The sequence below is a fragment of the Cnephaeus nilssonii genome (genome assembly GCF_951640355.1).
Source record: "Cnephaeus nilssonii genome assembly, chromosome: 9".
NCBI lineage: Eukaryota > Metazoa > Chordata > Mammalia > Chiroptera > Vespertilionidae > Cnephaeus > Cnephaeus nilssonii.
The window spans coordinates 8230659-8243685 of NC_137080.1; the positions used below are offsets into that span (position 1 = coordinate 8230659).

The 13027-nt window shown below is 38.6% G+C and overlaps 1 protein-coding gene across 8 annotated transcripts in view; it reads left to right on the forward strand.

Annotated features, from left to right (window-relative positions):
• Positions 1-13027, forward strand: part of SYNE1 (spectrin repeat containing nuclear envelope protein 1) — a gene marked incomplete at its 5' end in the record, with an annotated part of 384290 nt that overhangs the window by 129419 nt on the left and 241844 nt on the right. For all 8 annotated transcript variants that reach the window (XM_079780696.1, XM_079780700.1, XM_079780701.1 and 5 more), the window contains 6 exons: positions 1205-1369; positions 3340-3507; positions 5328-5498; positions 6382-6522; positions 9906-10066; positions 12044-12194. In XM_079780696.1, coding sequence (XP_079636822.1) covers positions 1205-1369; positions 3340-3507; positions 5328-5498; positions 6382-6522; positions 9906-10066; positions 12044-12194 — 957 coding nt within the window. The remainder of the gene's footprint in view (positions 1-1204; positions 1370-3339; positions 3508-5327; positions 5499-6381; positions 6523-9905; positions 10067-12043; positions 12195-13027) is intronic.

The window sequence follows — 13027 nt, forward strand, 5'->3', positions numbered from 1 at the left end:
AGTGGTTTGAACGCTTGCAAGTCACATAGTTGCCATTAATGAGAATATTTTTTCTTTCTGTTTTCTCTAAGCTTCATTTTATATATTAAAATTATAATCTCCTTAAGTGCTAGAGGTGCTCAATAATATCATGCTCTACCAAGGGAAGGATCTACAGGGGTGGGTAAAAGTAGGTTTTCAGTTGTTCCTATGGGTAAAGACACACAGGTGGTGCCTATTACAATAGTGTCATTAACTCTGTGTTTTGTGTACTCACAACTATTAACCCACTTTTTTCCCACCTAGTATTACTACTGGTTGCCATTCTGGTACAAAAATAATTCTCATTGTAGAATGAAAAGATCACTTGTTTCTGGAGCCAACCATTTCCTGGCTGGTGTGCATTTGCCCTGTAAGACCTCTGGAGCAAAACATGTGGTTGGAAACCACTGTGCCCTCTCACTGCCCGGAGCGGGGGGAGGAGGGAGAGCTGCCTGAACCCCTTGCCCTGGGTCCCCTGCCCTCTGAGGGCCGAAGCCCGAGTCTTTCTGGCTTTGTCTTGGCCAATAAACCTTACTTTCCTGGAATAGAGTTGTGATCCAGTTTGTGAATCTTACTATCGGGTATTAACTTCTAAAAGCTAACAAAAACAAGGCATAAAATATGACTTAATGCAGTTAAAATAGATCGTTAAGTTATCTATAATAGTATTCAGCAAGTGTCCTCTTCAATAAAAGAATCTGCTAACTAAAATAAAGATTCTTTTATTCTTTCCTTCGAAAAAAAAACACGTTCCTTCCAGCTTACAGAAAGCAAATGACAAAGTATATTATATATTGTAATCAGCTTACAGATGACAAAGTATATTGTATATTGTAATTTCCAATTTTGGTATCAGAAATTCCTCTACAGTACTTTTAGAAGGGTCCTTGTTGGGATCGAGGGAATCTGTAAATATCGAACCATGTAATCATGAAGGTAATCTTTGGTTTAGAGATCACTGACTTTACACAGGAGGTATTGGCATTGGAGAAACAGTTCCTTCTCGTACTTGAGGCCTTTTGTGAAAGATCTGAGCAAAGTGAAATGAGCAGGCACTCCATTGGGGAATGAATGTCTGGCATTCCTACTGGCCCCTTACATACCTTCGTAGGTTGACCCTTTCTTGCTGGAAAGTTCTGATGCACAATTGTATTTTGTTCATCAAAGTGTTCTTTCATTCCAGGAGATAAGAAATGGTGTTACCGAAAAAGGCGAGACTCTCGGCTGGCTGAAATCCAGGCTTCAAGTTTTGATTGAAGTTTCTTCTGAGAAAGAAGCCCAGAAGCAGGGCGATGAACTGGCGAGAGTATCTAGTTCCTTCAAGACTCTCACAACTTTATTGTCAGAGGTATATCATTTATTCACACTCTACATAGTTCTGGGTAAGGAATCTGGAAGGTTCTTCCTCTTCTGGGTTGTAGTTTAACAAGCATGTTTATAAAGAAATCTTAGTTGAAATAGAATGATTGATTCTTATTTATATAAATATTGGTGGAAAAGATGAGTAGGATGTTTGAGATATGATCTGTGCCATTATCAGATATATTATCAGACAAATGTTAGTTCAGATTAATGATCTACTAGTATAGCTGAAATACCAAGCTTATCGGTTCCATAATTTCTTACTCTTAATAAAAGCATTATTTCATAGTCAGTTTAAGGAACATCATGGAGGTTAAGAACTCAGGCTTGAGAGTCAAGCAAACTCAGAGTTAGGGTTTAACTCCGGTGCCAGGGTACATAGGTAACCTTGAGCTTGTCATTTAATATCTCTGGGACCTTGCTTTTCTTAATTGTAAAACAGGGCTAACAGTATGCCAAAAGGTAATGTCAAGAGTCGAATGCAATACTGTAGCTACGGCACTCAATACATCGCCCTGCTTCTGGGCTTCTTGATACAGTTATGAGAATACATGCTCATAACTGATGCCTGGCAGTAATGAACTACTCAGTGTTTAGTCTGCAGCCCAGTAAGATCTTTTAGGTAAAATCTACTCATTTTAAACTTCTTGGTATACCGTTCAATGTTTATATTCCTTTATAGATTAGAATATACAAACCCATCTGCTTCATTTCTGATAGGGCTACTTCCACCCTCTGCTAGAATATTTTGACTGACCGGGTGGTCGTACACGTCTAATGGGTTTGTGCATGGAAGGTAATGTAAGAATGTAAAGTAGAATAGATAGTTATCAGTACTTTTCTTGAAATCACTAATAAACTTGCACAAAATAATGGTCAACTGAATGACGACAAAGTGCCTTGATTCTGAAGATCTGGAATTTTTCCCTAGCAGTCTCTAATGTAACAGTTGGCCAGTTAACCTTTTATATTTTTAATCCATGTGGATCTGCTTAAGACTCTAGTAGTGAATTTGCATAAATCAAAAATACTCTGAACTGCTTGTGATTTGAGTTTTATGTGATCATTTTGATATGTAACATATAGTGTTCTTAAGGATTTTTTGACAAATTAAAAACAACAATAGGATTAATCAAATTTTGGAACATAAGCCATTCAAAACCTTTGATGGCCCATCTTCCATAGCGGAAGACAAAGCTGAAAATTGAAGAAAATGACAAGGAAAAGAATCCACTACGGAGCCACAAAAATTAAAAATTATATTGATGCTTTGCCTGAAATATTGGAAGTACATTTTTAATAAATACCCTTTTATTTCTCTTTTTCCTCTATACAAAATGTTCCTTACTTTATTTTTATTTTTTAAAAAATATATTTTATTGATTTTTTTACAGAGAGGAAGGGAGAGGGATAGAGAGCTAGAAACATCAATGAGAGAGAAACATCGATCAGCTGCCTCCTGCACACTCCCCACTGGGGATGTGCCTGCAACCTAGGTACATGCCCTTGACCAGAATCGAACCTGGGACCCTTCAGTCCGCAGGCCGACGCTCTATCCACTGAGCCAAACCAGTCAGGGCTGTTCCTTACTTTAAATAAGATACACTAAACTTTCTTTCAACACACTTTTTAAAAATGATTTGACTTTAGTTATAAGATTGAAATTAAATGGATCCAGGAGACAACATATACAATATGTGCAGTTGCATTACCCTGCCTTGATTTTAAGGCTGAGTAGGTTTTTAATATGCCACGCAGCACCATATCAAATGATACTTGCAACTCCCATAAGTGATATGCAGTTAATAATAATAAAAAAGCTTTAAAACATTTGAAAGAATAAAGATTAGGGATCTGTGCATATATTTCAAGTTGATGAGAAAGAATTTGCACATATTCTTTAAAAAATTAAGATTACATGAGCATATGATTTATAATATTTTGATGAACACCTAGGTTGAAAAGATGTTAAGCAATTTTGGGGAGTGTGTCCAGTACAAAGAGGTCGTCAAGAGTTCCCTCAAAGAGTTAATTTCTGGTTCTAAAGAAGTCCAGGAGCAAGCGGAGAAGATCTTGGACACAGAAAACCTGTTTGAAGCGCAGCAGCTACTTCTTCATCACCAGGTAGAATGGCCCTTTCCCCAGTGCATTTGTGCAATGTTGATAGCTGATTACTGATACCGGAGAGAGGAGTAGCACAGAACCGGGGTCAGGGCAAAGGAATGGGGAGGGGTGTGCAGGAAGGAACCCCGCTGAATGGTTAAAAGGAAGCACTTTTGGTCTCTCTCTTAAATATAAAATATTTCAAAGATTCTGCAAGACAAATTCTCAGCCTGAGTGATTTGATGACATCCAAAAGTTCAAAACATGTTGTGAAGGGAAAGTTGATTTTGCTATAAAAACATTTATACAGTTTGCAAATTGTCTGTTTCATAACTGAGATGGGAAGCATGGAGATAATGGTTTCCTATTTGAGATCAACATTCTTTTGTCATTACATAAAAATCTCACTTTTCAATTTATAATTCTGAATACACCTTAGTTTGAGAAATTATGAGTTACATGCAGTACCAGACCTTTCAGGAGAGTGTGCATTATAGGGTTAGAACTGGAGTAAAGTCATTCTGGTACATTTATATATATAAAAGCCTAAGTGACCGTTAGACCATTCAACCAGTAGCTATGACGTGCACTGACCACCAGAGGCAGATGCTCAATAAACAGTCATGGAAACATGGAACAGACTGATGAATCTCAGAGGGAAGGGGATAGGGGGAGGGTGGGAAGAGATTAACCAAAGATCTTCTATGTATGCTAGAGGCCCTGTGCATGGATTCGTGCACCAGTGGGGTCCCTCAGCCTGGCTTGCAGGGATCAGGCTGAATCCGTGCACAAGTGCTCTGACATCCCCCAAGGAGTCCCGGATTGCAACAGGGCGCAGGCCAGGCTGAGGGACCCCACTGATACACGATTCTGTGCACCAGACCTCTAGTCTATTGATAATCAGCAATTTTAATCAATGTCACTTGTCAAACTCAATATAAGTGGAAGTATAATTCAAGTAAAATATTTAATGGCAAAATTCTAGCTAACCTAATGTAGGGCAAATGCTAGCTAATTTTATATATGTAATGCATAAAAATTAAAGTTAAACTAAAAGTATATGTAAAATGGCAGCTTTTAGGCTTTGTGAATATATTTAATAATTATAAAAAACTGTGAGTACAGAACAGTTAATGCTTGGTAGTAACATTGTTGTCAATTATTGTAAAAGTTGTGTTTGGGTTTCAATTTAAGTCAGAGAAATATGAAATTGTAAATATTTACATTAATATTTTCAAACTTCACATTTTTTGGAGCAGGTGCTTGGTTATGTGTGTGTTTATTTGTGAACATTCATAAGCCATACACTTGAGATTTGCCTACCATTCTGTTTGTACATTATAATTCAATAAAAAGTTTATTTTAAAACAAGGCTTTCCAAGATTTCTCATCACATTAATCATTCTGAATGTGCCCAGGAATTACATTTCTTAATATTAGCATTTCTTAGAGCATAAATGATTTTAGTTAGGACTTCATATGCTTAAGCAGAAAATAATTATTTTAGGAGAATCATGGCAAAGGAATAGTTTTGCCAAATTCCTTCTGGAGTATTGCACAGAATGCTAAATGTTGTCTGACTTTGCACATAATCAAAACACCAAGACCAAATTATGTTGTTTACCATTAAAAACACACAATATTTATAAATAATGTCCATCTTTGAGTAATGCACAGTCTTCATTGCCGTTCTCACCGTTCATGTTGACTTTTAAGTAGAGTTTGGGTCCAAGCCGTGTGAGGTCCTACCATTTTGTATCTCCCCTAAAGCTTGGGCGCTAGGCCCCTGCCTAGTCGCTTAGAGAGTAACGTGTCTGTCCACCTTGAACAAATGCTTCCAGCAAAAGACAAAGAGAATCTCTGCAAAGAAGAGGGACGTGCAGCAGCAGATGACGCAGGCCGGGCAGGGAGAAGGCGGGCTGCCCGGCCAGGTGCGGGAGGAGCTGCAGAAGCTGGAGAGCACCCTGGAAGGCCTGGAGCACAGCAGGGAGAGGCAAGAGCGCCGCATCCAGGTAGGAGACCGGAGTCCAGGGCTGGGCCACTCCCGGTCACATGTTACATCTCCTGTTGTTGGGGGAAGATGCTTGTTTCCGCCTCTGATCCTCCCTCATGGTGTTAGCTATCGACCTATTTAAGCACCACACCAGCCTTAGGAGATGGGTAGTATAAGTAGCACATTTTGCAAGTGTGGATGCTTAGAAAGGAAAGAGTTTGAGCACCTGACTCAAAGTCACAGAGCAGTGATCCACAATAAAGGCGGGATTTTAATTCACACTTGCCTGAATCTAGAAATTGACACTGAATTATTTCCCATTTCTGCAGTCCAATAGCCACAAGGTTATACTTTATTGTGATCTTGGCATATTACCTGAAATAAAGTTTTTGAATTTTGCCACCTGCTCACTGCAGATTCCCTCTGTTCCTTCTCTCTTCCATTCTCTCCTTCCTTCCTTCCTCCCTCCCTCCCTCCCTCCCTCCCTCCCTCCCTCCCTCCCTCCCTCCCTCCCTCCCTCCCTCCCTTCCTTCCTTCCTTCCTTCCTTCCTTCCTTCCTTCCTTCCTTCCTTCCTTTTTTCTTTCTTTATAGAATCTGGGAGGCTTTCTTTTCTTTTTGTCCTTTATCTACATGTTAAGTAATATCCTCAGATGCACAGGACATTACAGCTGGTAGAAAATTCAGAGTCCTCGTCCACACACACTCTTTTTGTGAACTAAGACTCAGAAGGCAAGTTCTTTGTAGAACCCATTAGGATTGTCTTTATTGAGTATAATGTGTGAAATTTGAACAGAGTCAACAAGAAGTTGGCAGCCTGACAACGAACAGGAATGTGAACAATACTTTGTGACATACTCTGATAATTCATAACATTATATGTTGTTTATTTTTTCAAATGTAGGTCACATTAAGAAAATGGGAGCGATTTGAAACCAACAAAGAGACAGTGGTCAGATACCTTTTTCAAACAGGTTCCAGCCATGAGCGCTTCTTGAGTTTTAGCAGTTTGGAGAGTTTGTCTTCAGAACTGGAACAGACAAAGGTACATGAGTAAGACATAGAGGCCCTTGGTGCTCATTATTCAGAAGAAAAACTGTGTTTCCACTCCTTATTGCTACCAAACATTATAATGATGCATTTAATCAGTACTTATTGTTTATTAATCATCCACTCTTCAATACCCTGGTCAAGTTTCTCTGAGGAATGAAAACATAAATAAGATTTAAATACCAAGAACTGAGAGACAGTTTTCATTAAAGTGGGAAATAGTTTCCTAATAAATAAATGCAATAAAAATTTTCTGAAGGCAGTGATATTTTTCATAATAAAACCGGGACACTTTACTAATTGTTTACAGATGCTGCTGCACAAGCACTTCTAAGCTAGAATAATTGTTCTCTATTTCTTTGCTCATTTGATATTGTTAAAATCATTCCGGTTGTAGCCCTGGAGTGGTTGTGCTAAAGAACTTGAATGCTTTCTGTCTGCCAGTATGTGGGAGGGTGTTCATGGAATATCATGGTTAATCTTCACAACAAGGGATTGCTGGTGAGTTACAGAAAATTCAGACTTATGTGGTTCAAGGTCACATGACTGGTGAAGGACAGAGCCTGGTTGCAACTCTAGGCCTTTCTGATGCCAGAGTCCTTTCTTTCCTGCTACACCCTGCTGCCACTCACACGTCGTCTCCTTAGTATGTGGATATAAAGCCTGACAATGTTATTCTATTTTTGTTTTATTTGCTTTTTGTCAACACCATTCTGTTCTTTGGATTCCTTGGTGTTGTGCTTGCTCCATACATATACCTCTCACAACAGGCTCTGAGACTAAATGCATATAAACAATTTCAAACATAACTTTACTTTCTTCATGGTTTTTCCTTGGTTCTGGGAAACATTAAGGGGGGAAAATGCAATTTTTTTACTACTGATTCTATTCATGGGATTCTGAAAGATTATGCTGTGAAGTCAGTCGTCACAATTGAATCTGCAATAACTAAGCTCACATATATCAGTAGTGCAGTGAGTGGTTATAAGCTTAGCATTCAGAATTGTGACATTAGCAAATATCGTATTTTAAAATATTATAAATATACTAGTGACCCAGTGCACAAAATTCGTGCACTTAGGGGTTGGTCCCTCAGCCTGGCCTGCGCCCTCTTGCAGTCCAGGAGCCCTGGGGGGATGTCTGACTGACGGTTTAGTGGGCCTGCCTCCACCCGGGTCTGGAGTTGTAGGTAGGAGAAGCGTGCCTGGCCCCAGCAGAGGGGGCCTGGCAGTGGCAGGCTGCGGCCCCAGGTGCCTCGGGGTGCCTCATGGTGGTCATCGGCATGCTATTGTTGTGGGCGCCCCTGGTGAGGGTGGTGGGACAAGAGATCAGGAGTCAAAGGTGTGGGCTGCAGCTACCCCTGAGGCTGGGTCTTCTCCCTGTCCAGTAAGCCTCTCCGTCCCCCCAGGGGTGCAGGGGCTGGGGTAGGGTGTCCGTCTGTCCCTCCGGGGATGGGGGAGCTGGGGTAGGGTGTCCGGGCAGGGGGATTTGAAGAGCTCCCTGTGGCCACTTCCTCTTCCTTCTTTGCACTCTGGGCTCCTGTCAGGCACTCTCCTCAGACCCCCGGGAACTTGGCTCCGGCTGTCTGCCCCCTGCTGCACACACAGCCTCCTGCTGGTCTGCCAACATGCACATTGGTTGTTACTGGGACACCATAACGGACAATTAGCATATTGCCTCTTTATATGTATAGATATACTAAAAGGAAGCTTTACTTACTCATTTTTATTCTCTTAAAATGCAGGGTACTTCTCTGAAATAATGTTGATATTTCTATGAGGACATTAACCCTTTGCACTTGCTTGGTTTTTTCTCAATTCCTTTATTCTAATGCTAACTGTGTCGAGTCACACTCGACATCCGAGTGCAAAAGGTTAAGCCTTTCAAACGTGAAGTTATAATAGGATTATGTAGTAACTCTATCTTATATGGCCTTATGTAATAATTCTGGGAGATGCTCTGTGGGAAAAGATGGCTATTGGAAATCTAACTTTAAAAAATTATTGACATTAGGTTTTCACATTATCTACTCAGCAAATGGTTGTTTGTGATGAAAATTTAATCCTCCTGTGAGATTCTCTTTCATAAAAAAAGCGAGATTAATTTTTTTCACTCAAGATTATCCCTTGGTTTACATTTTTAAATTCAGTAGTCAGTACCTTTACCTGAAAAAGTTCAGGTAATCACTAAAATTTACCCATGCCTCAAATATATTAAATTAATTTTTGAATTAAGGTAGTCACCATTACTAAAAATCATTGTGTGAATTTTATAAACTATTTTGTTCTCAATTTTACACAAGGGACATAAAAAAATAGGTACTTGCCAGAGTTCTAGGTACTGGAGATAGTAAAAATGAAGATGCTAATTAAATGCTGACAATAACCTACAAGAAGAGCATCATGGCATTTCATACAAAAGAGCCAGAACCTGGGAAGTAATTCACCAAAGTTCAACAACTAGTAATGATCAAAGCCAAGATTCTGGTCCAGGTGTGACAGTTGCAAAACTTCTCTTTTTCCACCATGTGGTATGTGGATGTATAGAAAATAAGTTCAATACCATTAACATTAGATTATATCTCTTTTCAGAGAACTAGTTAACAAAATGCTTCTTTATAGTAAACTAGAGGCCCAGTGCACAAAATTCATGCGCGGGTAGGGTCCCTAGGCCTGGCCAGCAGTCAGGGCTGATTGGGGCCTTCCGGCTGCCGGCAGGGGCCTTCCTTTGTTCTGTGCTCTCCCCTGGTGGTCAGCGCACATCATAGCGAGTGATCAAACTCCCGGTCAAACTCCCCAGGGGACACTTGGCATATTAGGCTTTTATATATATAGATAATAGTGGTACTCTGTATTGACTCAGATAGTCTTCAATTAAATAAACAAAGATTTATATTTATTGCCCTGGACATTTATTATCTCTATGAATGAAGAAAATAAATCACTATTGATGGTCCTTATTATTCTGCAATGGCCTGTGATAAACTAACATATTTGTGAATAAGTTATTATAATGCAGCTGAGAATTCTAAACAATAAACCCAAACCAGGAAACAATGAAAAAACATTTTTGTGAGAATTGTTGGATTACTATGAAGGTGTGTGTGTGTGTGTGTGTGTGTATATATATATATATATATATATATATATATATATATATATATGGTTGTGTATATAAAATGAAAATAGCAAAGTCTATTCTGGACACTATGAAAATATCTGTTTTATGGCTCAGTATATAATATGCTAATACACATGCATGTATGAATCTACCCATCCATCGAATCTGGGGGAGACTCTGCAGTACATATATGCAGTTTATTTGAGGGCAGAGTTTAAGTGAAGTCTCCTCCCTAACAATTCTAATATATTTTTCTAGGAGTTTTCTAAGCGGACAGAAGGCATTGCAGTCCAGGCTGAGAACCTTGTGAAGGAAGCTTCAGAGATACCACTTGGGCCCAAGAATAAGCAGCTGCTCCAACAGCAGGCCAAGTCAATCAAAGAACAAGTCAAAAAGTTAGAAGACACCCTCGAAGAAGAGTATGTGCTTGACACACCCTAAACTTTCGTCTCTGAGATAAAATTCCATACACTCTTTCCTGTACATTGTATTCCTCACATTCTTTATAAATCTTGAAGTGTCTGTGTAGTTCAGCATGTTTTGAGGAAGCAACTCACAATTCAAAAGACAGTATCACCAACACAGAAGCCAGCATCTCTAACACAGCAGAAAAATATCAGGGATGTGGTTTTTGCTTCGTAAACGGGTTCTGTTTGTGAAAAAGCCATATCTGTTAAAGTCTGTGGCCTTTATACATTGGAGAGGGAATCTCAAAAAGGAACTGATATTGAAAATAAATGTTTACTGTATTATGCTGCCGTCACCAGTGAGAGGGAAGAGGAGATATTTTGGTTGTGTAGGTTCTGGGCCGAAATACATAAGATGTAGTCCAAATGTCTTCATCTCTGAGCTCACAGAGCTTGTCAATGGTGCCTCAGTATTCAAAATCCACTGATTGATATTCTATTTCCAAACATTAATTTTAAAAGTCTATTTTATATTTAACTATTTAATATATGTTCACCTATAAAAAGGAAGAAAGAATAGTTTAGCCTATGGTATCCTGTTATGTACAAAATGTACACACAAAAACTTTGGAGGAAATAAACAGGAGAATATGGCCAATGTTCCTCAAAACAATATGGCTGAACATTCCTATTTTAAAATTTATCTAGTGGCAAATCACCGACACATCCGTAAGGTAGAGGACATAATTTCTAAGATGGATTTTTAAATGTAAAATTTGTTTTTATACTCTTAACACCTTGACATTAAGATTGTACATTGCCTAAACTTTAAAGGTTGTTAAATAATATATTTAGAGGAAATTATTATGACTTTAAACTTTGAAAATGTTAAATATTAAATACTATCCATCAAGGTATGGAAAAAGTCAAACTTGGAGTATAATAGGAAGGAAGCTACTTTTATGAGGAATGTCCATTTGAATCCATCTTCATTTAGAAACGTGCAATATAACATAGCTTGCATTTCCTGTACTGATAAAAACATTAGGTACCTCCAGGGTATAGATTTGAGACTGCAATATTCTTTAATTGGACAATCAATAATGCCATTGTATTTTTTCTTGATGTCTTCAAGTGCCTTTCGGTAAACAGGAAAATTCTTTCACTTTTTTTTTTTTTAAAGCAAAGGACTTACCAGTGCCATGATAGACTATAAGTTTCTTACTCTTTTTCTAAATTGAAAGCCATAATCACATGGGTACATATGCATAGCTAATACAAACTGCAAATCTATAGCTAAATTGTGTTCATTAGATTTATTACAAATAAAGCCCCAGTTGTCTAAAAGCATTTAGAGTGTTCATGTACAAGGATTTATAAAAGTATTTTGGAATCAAGACTGTAGAGACCCCTGAGAATAGCTGAAATTATTATAGATTATAGATTGAAGACTTAGGTCCAATGATAGAACAGTTCCTGCCCGTCAACATGGAATTCAAGTTGCAAGCTCCGTCTTAATTCATAAAGATGCATTTTGTAAGGCTCCTGGAGCATGAAGCATCACTGTGGTATCTCTCCTCAAGAGCAGGGGGACCGTGCCCACAAAAGTAGGACAGCTGCAAGCCGTGTGCACTATGTCTGCAGGCAGTTGATTTAAATAAGTCCTGGCAACTATTTATCGTGCCATTTAACAAGACTACACCTGTATCCAACCCCCCTCGAACCCCGAAATATTTTGTTTGAAGCACAGTTCTATTCATAGCATGGTGTAGGAGCTGTTTTGTTAAACGCTTTCTCAGAGGAGATAGGAAGACGAGAACTGACAACTAGTCGGATCAAATATGCAGTTTTTCCCTGTCCTAGTAGTTTCAACGTTGATATGGTCGAAAATGTCTTAACTTATCTTTTTACAGAGCAATTTAAAGGAAAATGTGTTGCTGTTCTTTATTAAAATACTGCATTTTATTTACCTAATTTGGTTAATTTTAGTATTAAAACCATGGAAATGGTGAAAAACAAGTGGGATCATTTTGGCAATAATTTTGAGACCCTGTCCGTCTGGATAACTGAGAAAGAAAAAGAACTCAGTGCCTTGGAAACTTCGTCATCTGCCATGGACATGCAAATCAACCAAATCAAGGTGACCTGCTCACATGTTCCTTGCATTTATAATCCATGTCTAGCTTTTAAAACCCCCTTTCTTGCATTTTATCCAATGCTCTTTGGCCCCAGGACAAATCTTTCATTGCTCTGTGACTCTATTAAAATTAAATTCACACAGATTGCTGAGCTAAGAGGTCTTGATTGATACTGGGCAACTGTTTATAGATGGGATTATGTATTAATGTTGTCTGACTTAAGCATCCAAAGTTAATATTGTGTGCAACACCATTAAAATGATTTTATGGTTACATTATGCTTTTCCTTGATTTTGAATTGACCCCATTGGAGTGCTCTGTTGATTCATTTATACAGCATGAACTGTATTCATCGTCTACAACTGTGCTTACAAGAATTATCCCAAATGTCTAGTTCAAGAGTTAGTAATATTTACCCTCACAGACCACAAGGAGGAGAAATTACTTTCTTTACTTGAAGCAATCAGATCCATCACTCCTATTCTTTCATTTATGATGACTTTCAGGGCCTGGACTAGATAGACTCTGTGGTATCTGAGCTCCCCAACTCTAAACTAACCATGTGCATGGACTGTCATTGTTCACTCCATTCAAATAGTTTAAGAAAAAGATGGGCTGAACGTAATGAATTCTGAGGGTCCGTTTCTCTTTTTTATATACAATTTTTGCACATCACATTTTAAAAATTCAGCCACTTCTTTTTCTATCTCAGCCTATTTTATTGGAAAGGGAAAACCCTCTGACATTTCATTCAATTAAATATAGTGAAATAAATACCAAGGTAAGGGGACATTGCACATTATGACTCAGAACAAGTCATCGCCATGTGCACGGT